This window comes from Piliocolobus tephrosceles, chromosome 11 (genome assembly GCF_002776525.5).
Source record: "Piliocolobus tephrosceles isolate RC106 chromosome 11, ASM277652v3, whole genome shotgun sequence".
In the NCBI taxonomy this organism is placed as follows: Eukaryota; Metazoa; Chordata; class Mammalia; order Primates; family Cercopithecidae; genus Piliocolobus; species Piliocolobus tephrosceles.
The window spans coordinates 78,008,493-78,023,904 of record NC_045444.1 but is presented as its reverse complement, the minus strand read 5'-3'; the positions used below and the strand labels follow the sequence as shown (position 1 = coordinate 78,023,904).

Sequence of the window (15,412 nt, the reverse complement as noted above, 5' to 3'; positions counted from 1 at the left end):
GAAAGAAAGAAAGAAAGAAAGAAAGAAAGAAAGAAAGAAAGAAAGAAGAATTGTTTTTTAGAGTAGCAATAGATCTAGGTGGGATAAAGAATCAGGAGTCATAAAACACAAATGATAAATAAGATATGAAGGCCAGATGTTGTCGTGTATTTTAATAAGTTCCTAACTATCATACTATACATATTACACTGGAAAGAGCCCTGACTTCGACAGCACTTCTGTTTACTAGTTGTGTAAATTACTAAGACAAGTAATTTAACTTCATTTTCCTAATATATAAAAAAAATGGAAATTGTATAAATCTACCTTGAAAGCCTATATTAAGGAATACATTTTGATCATGTTAAGTCAGTAGTAACACGATGGTCCTGTTGTAAGATTCTCAAGTAACTGAAAACATATTTACTATCGTCTTGTCTTAAGAATCAGTTTTGTTGGTTGTCTTTAGAAGATAATAAGCAAAATCACTGGAAGACAACCAATAGCTTTAGCGTATGGATACACAACACATAGCATAGTGCCAGACACATAATATCTACTCAAGAAATATGCACATAATAAATTACTGAAAGACAGCTTGGGGGTTCTATCTATGTTATTCAAACCTTTGCTTTCACTATATTCCAGTAAATGCTCCAGCCTCAATCCTCTTCACTATCTGCTAGTTAGTCACTTCAGGGTCACAGAAGAAAACAAATACATCACCTGAGGAGGTTTGTCTTGACTATTAATCCATTTTTGCACACACAGCCTACAAAGATAAATATCGCTTGGCTCACATGGCCCAGAAGGCTAGAGTAGATGGGACCTGATCCGTTGCTTGTCTCCTCTGTTACTTAGTGTCATTTTTTTTTTTTCGCTCTGTCGCCCAGGCTGGAGTGCAGTGGCCGGATCTCAGCTCACTGCAAGCTCCACCTCCCGGGTTCATGCCATTCTCCTGCCTTAGCCTCCCTAGAAGCTGGGACTACAGGCGCCCGCCACCTCGCCCAGCTAGTTTTGTGTATTTTTTAGTAGAGACGGGGTTTCATCGTGTTAGCCAGGATGGTCTCGATCTCCTGACCTCGTGATCCGCCCGTCTCAGGCTCCCAAAGTGCTGGGATTACAGGCTTGAGCCACGCGCCCGACTAGTGCCATTTTTAACATTGTCACCAATGAAGCTCACTAAGAAAGGATGCCTGAATTAACCACAAGCAAATAATTTTGGTCGAAGACGCATAGATTTAGTTCAAGACAAAAAGGAAGAGAATAAATATATTCTTAGCATAAAATGGTTTCCCACATCATTTTCTTTCTCTAAAGTTTATAGCAAACTTTGTCTCCTGAGAACAGCTTGAAAGTAAGGAGATGCTGAGGGGAAAACTCAGTGGGGAGAGCTGCAGCAAATTGCCCCAGATAAGCTTAAGGCAACCCCAGCTCTGGACTCCCAAGACGCTAATGAACCATAGATTCCTACCTCTTCCCAAGGCCTGATATTTACAGAAATGTTGTCAAAGACATCTAAAGTTCCATAAAATATTGTATTTTTAAAAGGTCTTCAAACCAAGTCCTGTAAACCGATAGGAGTTACCCACTTACTGAGAGTTAATAGGCTCTTGACTGAGTGGTGAAGTTTGAAAAGGACCATTAGAGACAGAACACAACTTCTCCCAGCGGTCTGCTCTCTTCACTCTTCTGAGGACTCTGCCATCGAAAGCCAGGCAGGGCATTGCCGAGTCAAAAAACAGAGCAAACAACTAAGGAGCTACTTATTTTGCTCTTAATAATAAAATGTTTTGAGGTCCAGGATTTCTAACTAAATCTATATGAGCCTTTTTATGCCAAATTATTGAATTATAATTGTATTTGGATGTCATAAGTGAAAATGTTGCATACAAGTTTTTCTCGCAAGATTTCACAGATTTTTCAGTATTTACCTATGTAAATATATTACAAGTAGAAACTGAGTTAATAAAAGCCCATGCAAATAATCATCCACTATTGTTGCATTTCAATTACTCCAGTCCCCAAATTACTATGTGTATTTGAGATGCTGGTACTTTTTCCAATTTAAATTCTAGCAATTCCTGAATCATGTCATCAAGGCCTTGCCTGAGAATGCAGTAACATGAAAATTAGTTTTCTTACACTTTATTTTAATTTTATGTTCAATAAGAATATTTATAGCATATGCAAGCAATGATAAGGATAACCACATTTCACATTTTATATTAGTACCTATCACTGGTGGAATGAAGAGGAATTTCTGTTTGTTTGCATCCATCCTGTTCCCAACCCATACCATTGCCTTACTAGCAAAGTTTCTGATCCAAGTAGTTCCAATTATTTTTCTGAAAAAATAGAATAATGTTCAACTTGCAGAAGAAATGTTAAATTTGTAGCAAGAATGTTGAAGGACATGGTCTCTGTTTTGAAGAGTTGTTTTCTAAGTCTTTAACAGAGATTAAATAACAAGAATGTTATGACTGGTTCTCTGCTCTTTACAAAACTTGAGAATTGATTGTATCCTTAAATTCTCTGTGTCCCTCACGCTAGGCTGCCACTTTTAGCTAGCATTTTTATTTGAGTCTGTGTCCCAGAAGCTTTAAAAAGGAGAGACTCTTCTACTCATCCATGCCTTAAAGAAACTATGACAGCAGGTGAGGCTATTGTGGAATGTGTTAAGTTGCAGGAACTCTGACTTCATTACATCCAGAACACATTCAATAGGAATGCTTTTCCAGTCTTTAAAAAACTTCGATCGCAACTCAAGCTAGATATGAGGTTTTACTGCCTCGTATGTTTATACCTGATAAGATAAGGAGAGGAAATCATAAGAATTGTATATCTTCTTTGAAACCAACTCTAACCAACAATGGGGACAATCGTGACTTTATTACTATATTCTTAAGTTATTTCTGTCCCAGGCACAATGTAAATATAAGGAGAACAAAACAGTTTTTCCTTTTCTAGTTAAATAAAAGTAGTTTCATTTTGCTTTGGAGAAATGGCAGTAAGCAGGGGAAGGGGAAAATTAATTACAAAAGGTGTGCAAGAATGTGAATATTTCAATACCGGGGTTTCCCTCTACTGTCATTACATATAAAAAATAGCAAGATTACATAAATACATTCAAAATTGAAAATTTTTGTTTTCTATAAAAGTATGACACATTTTGTGGGCCAACAGCAAAAGATAGTTGAAAAGATAATAAACCAAACTGTAATACTCACATGCTTGTGCATGTCAAGATCATATGGGATGTTAAAGCATGATTTTAAAAATTGAATTTAGGTCCACTAAACAAAAGAAAGGCAATACGTTACATAGTAAAGGTTCTCTCTGCTAGAACATCTGAATTACAGACACAGTCAAAATATAAGATATTTTATACCCTTTCAAAAGGTAACATGTTCCATAATTAAGGCAAAAGTAATTTATTTTGTTTAACATATATAAATAATATCTCTCTACATCTTTCTCCTAGCATATCAAAAATAATACTCTATAATAAATGTTAGTAAATATTGATGATTAATCATAAGTAAATATTAGCAATAGAAATAAATGTTACTTTCAGAATTCAATGAACTTAGAGTTCCAAAATAATCTAATCAATATACATTAACAGTCTACAACATTCCTGAGAAATGGCCACACAGCTTTCAATACCACCAGAAGCCCACTACTTTACAATGGAACTCATTCTCCTGTTGAACAGCTCTAGTTATTTAAAAATATGCAGTGGAGATCTGCCCCCCTAAAACATCCACTAAATTCCTGATGTTTCCTCTAGTTTAGGATCTTTTCAATTTACTCAGAAATGCTTACACAGAATCAGACTCTTCTGGACGAATCAGTGGCCTAGGAATTTGATTACATTTGAAATAAATTCCTAATTAAAGTGGGGCATTACCAGAGAAATATCATTTGACCAGCCCCCAAAGGCCTCGCAGACTGTAGTGAACAATGGGTAGGGTCTAGTTCTCTGGTCTATACAACAGAAGTTTGACCTTATAAAACTTCAGAATTGAGTGGACTGAAGAAAGTTAACATGTAATCCCCTCAAAAAATAAACAGAAATTCGGAACTAGTCAGTTCTCTCAAGTGAAATATGTAACTGTTAAATGGGTAAGATATTCATGTTGTTTTGCCAAAGCCATTCCAATGTGAAGGCTACATAGAAGTCAAATTATTTTAAGAATGACTAGGCAGTAGAGCATCAGAACAAGAGAAATGGGTTAACTGAGTAAATATTTAATAGCATCAGAAACTAATAACCTGGTGCATCTGTCTCTGCACCTAGGACTCTGCGTTTGCTAGTTCAGGTTGGTTTTTTAAAAAACACCAAATTGGGTGGGTGCAGTGACTCACGGCTGTAATCCCAGCACTTTGGGAGGCCGAGGCAGGTGGATTACTTGAGGCCAGGAGTTCAAGACCAGCCTGGCCAACATGGAAAACCCCCATGTCTACTAAAAAATACAAAAAGTTAGCCAGGGTAATGGCACATGCTTGTAGTCCCACCTAATAGAGAGGCAGAGACACAAGAATCACTTGAGCCCAGGAGGTGGAAGTTGCAGTGAGCCAAAATCACGCCACTGCATTCCATACTGGATAATAGAGTAAGACCCTCAAAATAAAAAACAAAAACACACCAACTTGGAAAGCACTTGGATAGAAAATACAACTTAACTTTCAGAACTTCTTTGGCCATCCTTTAATCTTTGTCCAAAGGGAAACATTCTTTTTTATAGAAATATGGATTTAGTCAAATTTTACACTGTAATATTTCTGCTTTGATCCATAATGTGTTCCTTTGATAAATTAATTATCTAAACAACATCTTATTTTCAGCTTTTTAGGGAAAGGAATACAGGGGCAATGGTAAACACATACATACACACACATGTACATACTGGACTGTATTGATTTAAGTCTGAACTGCTAAATCTGGCTTTGCCCCCTTTCTACCCATTTAACCTTACTTGACTTGCAGTAAGGTAAGGCGTCACCATTTGCCATTCTCTGTCTCTTTGGCTTTCCCTGTTTCTTTCCCTGCAAGCACCAGGGTAGAAACAACATGTGTAGCTGTACTATAGAACAGCCCACTTCAATAGCTCTTGACCGAAGTGTTGACTAGCAATGGGCATGAGCCCTATTAGCTCTGCTGCAAATAACTCAGATTATATCAGAAATTGTTCTTCAAAAGGTCAGGAACTCTCTAGAACAAACCATTTATAAACATTTAAACAGGAAACTAGTAGTTGAGGATTTTAAACAGAGACATGAAGAGTTTCTACCATAGCCTCTTATCTATTTTAGAAGAAAGAGCACAACCCTTACATTAAACCTCTTTTTAAATGGAGGACAGAGAAATCAATGTCTAAATCATAAGCTACTAAAGGAAACATGCAGACTTCCAGATATATATATATATAATTTCTATATAATTTAAAATGTTTAATGCTTTGTTATTGCTTAACACCTACTATACATAAACATTAAGATCACAAACACTATGGTTCATATACATGTTTGTTTGGATATTAGATTTCTGTGTTTCTACTCTTCTTAATATACTAAAATCTCATTTCTAAAATATGTCTATTCCATTACTAGCAGTGGTTATATATTCGGGTTTTCAATCCACTGATTTGCTTGTTTGGATTGACTATAAATTTGTTGACATATATTGATGATTCCTCGTTTTCTTGCCCAGAGATCATTTCTTCTACTCATTTATTTTCAGTCTCTCTGCTTTCTTATTTGACAGTATCCTATGAGCAGCATAACAGAGCACTCCAAGCTCATAAGAAATAGTGTAAACTGATTACCAGATTTGGATGGAAACTATTCCCTGCCCATGTGATCACCCTGGCTGGATAATGAACTTTGTGAAAATATCCGTGTCTTACCACACTAAGGCAACAGCCTCATTCAAACAAGCTCTTATTTTTCCCTTATACTTCAGTTTATAATTGTGAATATGGCACGAATCCAGAAACAAACTGTCAGTATGGGATGAGGTACGGTGTTAAAAATTAAAATAGCCTAAAAACTGGATTTTCACTTTTAAAAATTCTTGATATTCTTTTGTAACTGACAGAAAGAAAAATAGTCCTAATAAGATGTGTTTGAAAAATACTATAGCTGAAAAGACAATGTATAACTGACATTTAGGGAACTCACAGAAAATTTCCCTGCACGCAGGTGTTCAGAAGCACTGAGGGGTTACTAATGAACCCTAAATAGAAGTGTCAAATAGTTTGTTATGGGAAGAAGGTCCAGAAATAAAAGTGAAAATCAGAGCTGGTTCATTACACCAGCAGTGTGACTGGCAAACCCCACTGCTAATGTCTCCTTTAAACCGCAGGTGCATGGTTTGAGTGCTATAGTGTGTAGCCCCCAGCCCTGGCACAGAATGAACACAGCCTCCTCCATGGGTTCACAAATTGCCCTGCTTCCATATTAGTCACACGTTCCCATGTGAGAAATTTCACCCAACACTACCACTTTAATTTTGGTGTATTTGCTTACTGCAGCTGCACTTGCTACCAAAAACATCATACCACAAAATTCCAAAGTAACTTCAAAGAAGAGGGAAGAAACCAAAAAAGTTCTGTACATTCTTAGTTTTCTCCATGGAAGTAGTTTGTTCAGTTTAATAGCAGTTATCAATGTGGAAATACTGTAATTCAAACAAACAAACAAAAAAAATCACCAACCATCCTAGCTAAAGAGACACAGACAAGAAACAAACTAATGATTTAAATGTCATCTACAGGCTCTCTAGTACATTGATGGTAAATCCCTTACAAATTTGGGTGTGTAACATAAAATATTGCCCATCATAATGATGCATATAAATATCTCTACACAAGAAAGCACTATACATATTTTACAACTTTTTTCAGACTTTAATGTTTTGCAGATGGCATCTGGATCTTAAAGATGTATAGATATTTTGCAGCTCTGTTTAATCATAAATAATACATTTGTCTGATTCATTAATACCAGAGGCATGTTTTTTTCTCCCGATGAATATGCTTATCATACATGACTGCCAATAATAAAACCCTTTATATGGAAATAACCCATTTCATAAAAATAGGAATTCACTTGCCATTTTCCATTCCTGCTGACTAATTACTAGGGTGTTGAAGAGTACCTTCAGATTGAAGAGTGTCTTCAGATTGAGTTCATAAAAGCTATATTTCTCATGTGTTTGGGCAGAAATTTTCAAGACTGTCATTTCAGATTTAGTGAAAGCTCAAGGCAAAAGTTTTATCATGAAATGAACATATTAAGACTCAAAAGACACTTGAAGATGACATTACAAATATGAAGCAAATGTATTTGGACTAACAAAGGTCAAAAAAATTCAAATACCTATGAAAACATGGCAAAACAAGTAGAATATGTTGTAATGGCACGCAAAAGTGTTCATTTTAGTGTTTATTCTTTATCGTGAGTTTAGGCTTCACATAGCATTGTTAATATAGGCTAAATATGCATTTAAATATATTTATAGTATCCAGTGTCTACTATGTGAATATCTACATAAGTTATTTTGAAATGACGTTTTCTTATTCAATAGGTTTATTTTGGCAACAAAAAAAAAATGTATGGATGCTAGTGAAAATCATGTTTGCAGTAGATTTTAAAAGCTTCAAAGAATACATTTGTTGAAATTTGCATTCGGTTTGAAAAACGTGTGTTTAACAATTGAACACAGCCATATTTTAACTTTTAAGCTCTCGTGTTGCGAAAGTATCGAGGTATTACAGCAATTTACTCTTAAGGACATTATGCTGGGCTTTGAAATTTAAAAAATAGGCTATTTGTTCTTGGAATATTTCATGATCAATGTACAGTCCCTATGCGAGGAAAATTAAAGCTGTCTGACAAGTCCTAGACACACCACTAGCTGTTAAAGACGTAGGAAATTGCATAAAAGCATAAAAAGCACTGGGTCATTTTGCAAATTTCATCTCTAAACACAATTGTAAAGATGTCTGTCTTTCAGTTCTTTCTTCCTCTTATTTCTGAAGCATAGCCCTTTAGTTCTTGCCATTTTAAAATCTTTGCCTACCATAGCTTTGCTTCTTAATGTACTGGTTGATCTTACTAGGCTAAAAAAGTATTTACAGGGGGTGCTTTCTTGTATCTGTGTTCACAGAGAATGCTAACAAATTAGAAGAAAGTGCCAGAGAACACCACATACCTTGTCCGGAACATTACAATGGCTTCTGCATGCATGGGAAGTGTGAGCATTCTGTCAATATGCAGGAGCCATCTTGCAGGTAACATTTTTTACTCGTAAGCATAGTTAATGTATAAAGTTAATATGTAGAAACTAAATTGTGATGTTTATAGAAAATTGGTCGACATTCTTCTTGAATGGGTGATCAGCAACAAAACTTTTCTCTGCTTCTCCTGTGCATGTATACACACACACACACACATACTCACACACTAAAATATATATATATATATATATATGTGCACCTTACACACTCAAGTACTATATAACACATTACTAAACTCTTCTAGTAGAATTTGAAATTGTACTTTGTGCATTATAAGCTCCTTAAAGGTACCAGTTCCTCCGTATTACCTCTCTTTCTCCTGAACACAGAATTGTACTTGGCATGTATCAAGTGCTCAGTAAGTATTTATCAGACAAATGAATGGATGAAGCCTCATGTATTTTAGATAGCATAGTTGCTTCTCAGAGTTCATCTCTTCCTAAGTCCTTCAGGTCTTCTCATAAATATCATCAATCCTTGTTTTGCCAGGCATTCACTATTTTCTATAGATCTGCTCTCCCATAGAGACTTGCAAAGTGAAATCATTAGCTATACCGCCACAGTTTCAAACTCAGTAGAGACACAAAGAAATTGCCTATCTGGATTTAGTTTATGAATATAAATACTGGCCAGGCATGATGGCTCACACCTGTAATCCCACACTTTGGGAAGCCGAGGTGAGAAGATCACTTGAAGCCAGGAGTTTAAGACTAGCCTGGGCAACAAAGGGAGATCCTATCTCTAAAAAGAAAAATTAAAAAATAAAAAAAATTAAAATTAAAAATTAGCCACGCAAGGTTGCATGCACCTGTAGTCCCAGGAGCTACTTGAGAGCTGAGATGGGATGATCCCTTGAGCCCAGGAGTTCAAGCCTGCAGTGAGCTATGGTCACACCACTACACTCCAGCCTACGCAACTAGGCAAGGCCCCATCTCTTATATATATATAAATATATATTTATTTAAATACCTCCTGTGTATTCATGTCTAAAATATAATTATTTCAGAGATGGCAAAGCCAAAATGAAAACATAATTTATTTTTATTTTTATTTACATTAAGTACAAGTGACATATGATGAAATAGGTTGTATTTTCATTTACAACAGAAGGTTTCTCTCTCTCTATCTCTCTCCCCTTCCCACTCTTCCTCCTTTTCTCCACCCTTCCACCTAGAGCTGTCTTCCTTTCATGATTTCCCTCCATAAAATATACTAGCACAGGCCTTCAGCTGAAGTCAGGCAGAGTGAACAAAACTGAGAAGTTACTCCTGCTACCCCCTCACTCCCCAGCAGTGTCATTATTATTAAACCCTTCCTGGTGGAGAGAAAAAAATTCTCAGGATGTAGTTGTAAGAAATTCAAAGTGAAGTAATAGAATAGTTCCACAAAATCAATGACATGTTGATCCCCTTTAAGTATTGTTTTCTTATGAGCTATTTTCTCATTTCATAGACACATGCTAATTTTCATATGTAGATTGTCTACCTGAGCTTTCCACGAGGGTTGAGTGGGAGAGGCAACATTCATTCTCAGATGAGCACTACCTCGTCTTGTTTTGCAGAACTATATTGCCTACACCATACTTACTTTTTTCTAACAAAATTTGACTCTATCATCAGCAGATGATTTTTTCACCAGAAAATCAATGACTCATCTTGTCACTCTGATCCTACTATTTCTCAACATTTATTCTGACAATAGCATAGAGAATGTTTCATCCAAAACAAACAGACTAATTTTTATACCCATGTCATCAAAAACAAATATTTTTTCAAGTAAACGTGTTGACTTAGGTTGATTAAAGAGCAAATTAAATAACATGTAAAGCTCACCTTCCAGAAAATATAGAAATAACAGTCATTCTTGGACATGTATTATCTCTCTATATTGTCACCAAAAACAAATTATCGAGTAATCCTCCTACCTTTGAAATTACTATCATAAATGTAAAAAGAAACCACATATCTTATAACTGAGAAACACAAGGAAATCTTATTGAAAATAAGTAGTTTTGAGCCATAACCACAAAGTAATATTCATTTAGAAAGGGACACAAAAAGCCCTAATTTGTGATGAAAATAAATGCCTATCAATCAACTATAAAAATGAAGGCAGCAGCTACAGGTAACTGGGCACTATAATTTCTTCCAGGTGTGATGCTGGTTATACTGGACAACACTGTGAAAAAAAGGACTACAGTGTTCTATACGTTGTTCCCGGTCCTGTACGATTTCAGTATGTCTTAATCGCAGCTGTGATTGGAACGATTCAGATTGCTGTCATCTGTGTGGTGGTCCTCTGCATCACAAGGTCAGTAACAGCACTTGGTGGCTACCCAAATGAAGGGATATATTGTTCCTCCTTTACTTAATCAGATCCCTCTGAGTTGAGTTCCTTCATGGACTCTGTGACCATCCATTCTCTATGAGTCCTATGTTCCTTAGCTTAAGAGTATTTGAATAGCCAGTGGAGTGGTACAATAGCATATTGGGGTGGTACAAATTATTTTCCTTAATTTTGCCTGAGGATAAAGATTATTTATTTTTACCTACTTGAATTAGTATCCTTATCTACCTGGATCAGTATCCTTATGTACCTGAATCAGTTTTAACACGTCTTGGTATAATAACAAACACATTTTTATCTTAGGATGACAAAATAGTTTTCAGTCACAAAATGCACAAATACATGTAGTTGTACTTTTATGGTAAATGAAAACCTTAAATACATAAAAACATGCAGCAAATATCACAAAAAAACTCTTATATCAAATTCCCAGCCGAATCAAAAGGCAATTGTTTCCTGGAGAATCAGGTTGAAAGACACAGGGATTTCCTTCAGTTTCAACAGAAAAGAAAACCATGATTAATTAGCAATGTCTGACGTTGGGCCTGGAGTAAAGGAATGAGGCCAGTACTTGCTTAATTTCATTAGCATACAAACCAATGGTGACTGAGAATTGGACTTTAAGCCAAATGCGTATCATTTATGTTGTGTATAACCAGAAAAGTCATTGAAGATAGTCCTTACTGACTTGATTTCACTCTTCTATAAAAAGTTCCAAGGAAGATTCTAAGATTTTTACCAAATTCACAGGGCTTTTAGACTTTCTCCATTTGTGGAGCTCTCCAGTAAATCAAAATATTTCTCTAAAAATTGTTTTGAACAGATACAAAAATAAAAGAAAGTATCATATCTTTAGAAAATAAGGGCCATAATACATTTCAGTATGGTATTGCACTATCTTCTTTGAGGACAAGTGTTGCATTTGCTCTTGAAAAAGACAAAATGTGGTTCATAAATCCTCGCCTGGACTAAAGGCTTAAGGGAAGATCATCGACTAAAGCTTTGGGCTGCTCTATGCCGAGTTGAGTTCATCAACTCAACTCTCACGTTTAGATGCCAAGTGATTATATTAAAATAGATTCTGGGGAACATAAAGATAACAAGAATCCAAAAATACTGCATATAGAAAGAAAAAGAAAATCTAAAACATAGGAAACTGTGCCATATTACTCTAATAGCTAACCAATATCAGTACATGAAAAACAAAAGCTATATTTAATGGATATAATCTCAACAATGTGATTGCTACTTCGACTACTGACACAAATGCAAAACTGTAAATACTTTAGCAGATGTTTTCGATTCTGTCATGAATCACAGTTGCATTCCCATACATAATAAAAACAACGGAAATATACAGGGTCCTTTCCTCACGAGAAATTGTGTAAGCGTATATTATGTGTCTGTATCATATATGTGTATACACATATACACACATATATATGCACATTTAATAACATTACAGAGAAGGAACAATTGTCTCCGCTTTCAAGATAGAGACCCTGAGGTAGAAGTTGGCAAATTGCTGACTTTACACAGCTGAGCAACAAGGGCAGAAATGGGGTCCAGGTGGCCTAGTGCCAGAGCCTGGGCACTTCACCATGCTCATACTGCACTGTATCTGGTAAGGATTTTGTGTATTCTGATGCTCAAGATTATCTAAACTGAATTCCAAATTAGAGTATTTTTCCAAGGCATATGGACTTATTCATTTACGTGTTATAATAAACTAAAACCTGTCCTCAATTTATTGGCTTTTGAGGGGAAGACTTAGCACATAAACTAAATTAGTATTTTGTAATGCCTTTTACAAATCTGCCTTAAGACCATCAAACCTTCTAGAGCCTTTCCAGGATTCATACTAGTCAATAAAGCACACCAGTTCCCATTGTGGATTCATTTCACTCACTTGAAAACATTCTGCTTTGAAACCAGACTTTCCAACTAGGCTGTCTGTCTCCAAACCCCAGAAACCCTACTTTCCTGATGACCTGGCCATATTTGTCTGTCAAGACTTATTTCAAAATAGGTCTTGCTGAAAGATTTACAAAATTGCAGCAAGCAGAAGTCCTCCCATTTCCTTTGATTTTTCGTCTTCCTCATCTGGTCTCTCCTGTCTTCTGCCTCTCTCTTCTATCTCTTCTCCTTCTTTCTACTTTCTTTTTAAAAAAAAAAAAAAATTCTGCTTTGCTTTACTATTTTAGCCAAACACCTGCCCTCCTCCTAAACACCACATGTGTCACAAAAAATATGGACATTTGGAGACATGTTTTAAAATGAAAAGAGTTACCCTGTTGAGAAGTTGGATTTTTGATCCTTTTATTTCTAGCTCCCATTTGCTGGGAATGTGATTTCAGCTCCATGTTCACTTTAACAGATCTATCCTCCCTCTACAACTATACATATATATATTTATATACACATACATATACACACCCACATATATACATAAACCCACATATACACACATGATATATATGTGTATGTATATTTATATATTTTTATATATTCTGATACTTCACAGATTATTATAATAGAATTTTATATGAACTTTCCATTATTCTCATTTGCATAGTCAAAGCATTTTTTGTTACAGGAGAAAAAAATACTAGACCAGAGATTTTCAGATAATTTGACTGAATATTAGATTTTTATAGATGCTAAATAAATGGTACCAATTTATGTCCCTAATTTATACTATTAAGGTACAAAAATGATATTAGGCTGGTCCAAAACAATGTTCCTTTCCATTACATATCAGATATTACCAGTTGGCTCATTCTCTGCTGGTTTGATAGAATTTAAACTCATAACATTGAAAAGTCAATATAACATTCATTCTTAAGACATTTAAAATATAAAATTGTTGAAGACCTTTAAAGTGAGATAAAATGGGCTCACGACTTGCTTGATTGCATTGTGCTGAGTCATTCTTTGTGCCTTAATGAGTAAGCAGTTAAGGACAAAGTAAATGTCTTCCTCTTCAGCTTCTGCCTGTGTTCAATTCCCAACAAAAACTTAAAGACAACTGCACAGAGAAGCAAAATAATAACTTTTCCAAAATAATCCAAATTTCTACTAATGATAAATTCTTTCATTTGAAATGTTTTAATAATTTGCTTAATCCACATCTTTACTCTGTGATTGTAGGACCAAACTTTAGATAATAGCATTGGACTAAGATTTGTAAACTTTCCAACCTTCTAGGAAATGCCCCAGAAGCAACAGAATTCACAGACAGAAGCAAAATACAGGGCACTACAGTTCAGACAACACAACAAGAGCATCCACGAGGTTAATCTAAAGGGAGCATGTTTCACAGTGGCTGGACTACCGAGAGCTTGGACTACACAATACAGTATTATAGACAAAAGAATAAGACAAGAGATCTACACATGTTGCCTTGCATTTGTGGTAATCTACACCAATGAAAACATGTACTACAGCTATATTTGATTATGTATGGATATATTTGAAATAGTATACATTGTCTTGATGTTTTTTCTGTAATGTAAATAAACTATTTATATCACACAATATAGTTTTTTCTTTCCCATGTATTTGTTATATATAATAAATACTCAGTGATGAGAAAAAATTGGCATTCTTAAATTTGCGGTATCTCATAACTGTAAACATAATCAGACTAGTACAATCTGTACAGCTACCAATATTTCATGTTTCTTCTCATCTTGAGACAGCACATTAGTTTGTACAGGACTCAGTGGCTAGGTTTTGAGTGATTCCAAGATCAAGGGAAATGATGGTTATTGGAAAAGAGAAAAAATAATTTACTTTATATCGAGTGAGGATAAAATATTTCAGATCTTTGAATCATCTCTATTTCATCAACTTTCTTCCCTGGCCTTCCATTTTCATCCCTAGAGCAGAAAGATCTCTGGCATATAAACTAAATAAAAGAAGAAGGGGAAGGAAAGTGTTTTATAACTCATAAAGGAGAGGGAAAGAAGATATTGGTTTTTATTGGGGAAGTAGCTTAGAATCCCCCAGTTAAGTGCATGTACCTGAAGGATACTGAACAAGTTACATACTAGGTATACACAGAGTGGCAAAATATATTCCATTTAGGGGGGTGGAATTACCAGGGGAAAAACGTAATAATACCATTAAATGTGAAACACCAAAGTCGTGATTTCTCAAGAGCACCATACTATATTTATAGTATATAGCTCTTTGAAAAGAAGTTAGAATCACAACCAATACCCTATGAATAGTTTTATGGCTAATGCAGCACCGTAATTTGTAAGGGATGATGACAATATTTCATGAAAACAGAGATATGTTATGAGCATATATATATGGTGAGGTAAGAAAGAAAATTAATCCTATAGCATCTGAAAGACCTCACTGGGAAGTTGGTATGGATTTTTGTTTGATTTGTGCATACAAATAGGTATCACAACTTGGTTTGGAAAAACTAAGCTGTGAAAAGTCTCAAGGAATAAGATGAAAATAAATCAATTATTATCATTTAGCTCTGCAAAGCTTTCCATGGCTAACACAGTAAATTTAAATAAAGCTCTCTTTGTCTCCTTCAAATAACCTGTGCGTGGACTTTAAAAAAAAAAAAAAAAAAAAAGGACACTCCAAATATCAAATCAACACATTCTGAATATAAAATATTCAGTGAAAAATTATTTTCTGAAGTGATGTTTAAAATACTCATTAAAACATAAATAAATGTGACAATCTAAGTAGGATTTAGGACTCTGAAAAACCTGGTTTTCTAGATTAGTCATCACTGTGAGAAGTGTGACTCT

At 35.2% G+C, this 15,412-nt stretch overlaps 1 protein-coding gene across 2 annotated transcripts in view; it reads left to right on the top strand.

Moving 5' to 3' along the window:
* Positions 1 to 15,191, top strand: part of TMEFF2 (transmembrane protein with EGF like and two follistatin like domains 2) — a 242,450-nt gene extending 227,259 nt beyond the window's left edge. Inside the window, exons 8-10 of one of the 2 annotated variants that reach the window (XM_023217866.1) lie at positions 8,156 to 8,279; positions 10,437 to 10,595; positions 13,782 to 15,191. In XM_023217866.1, coding sequence (XP_023073634.1) covers positions 8,156 to 8,279; positions 10,437 to 10,595; positions 13,782 to 13,794 — 296 coding nt within the window. In that variant the 3' untranslated portion in view covers positions 13,795 to 15,191. The remainder of the gene's footprint in view (positions 1 to 8,155; positions 8,280 to 10,436; positions 10,596 to 13,781) is intronic. The other variant, XM_023217856.2, reaches the window with a different exon arrangement.
* Positions 15,192 to 15,412: the final 221 nt, after the last annotated feature.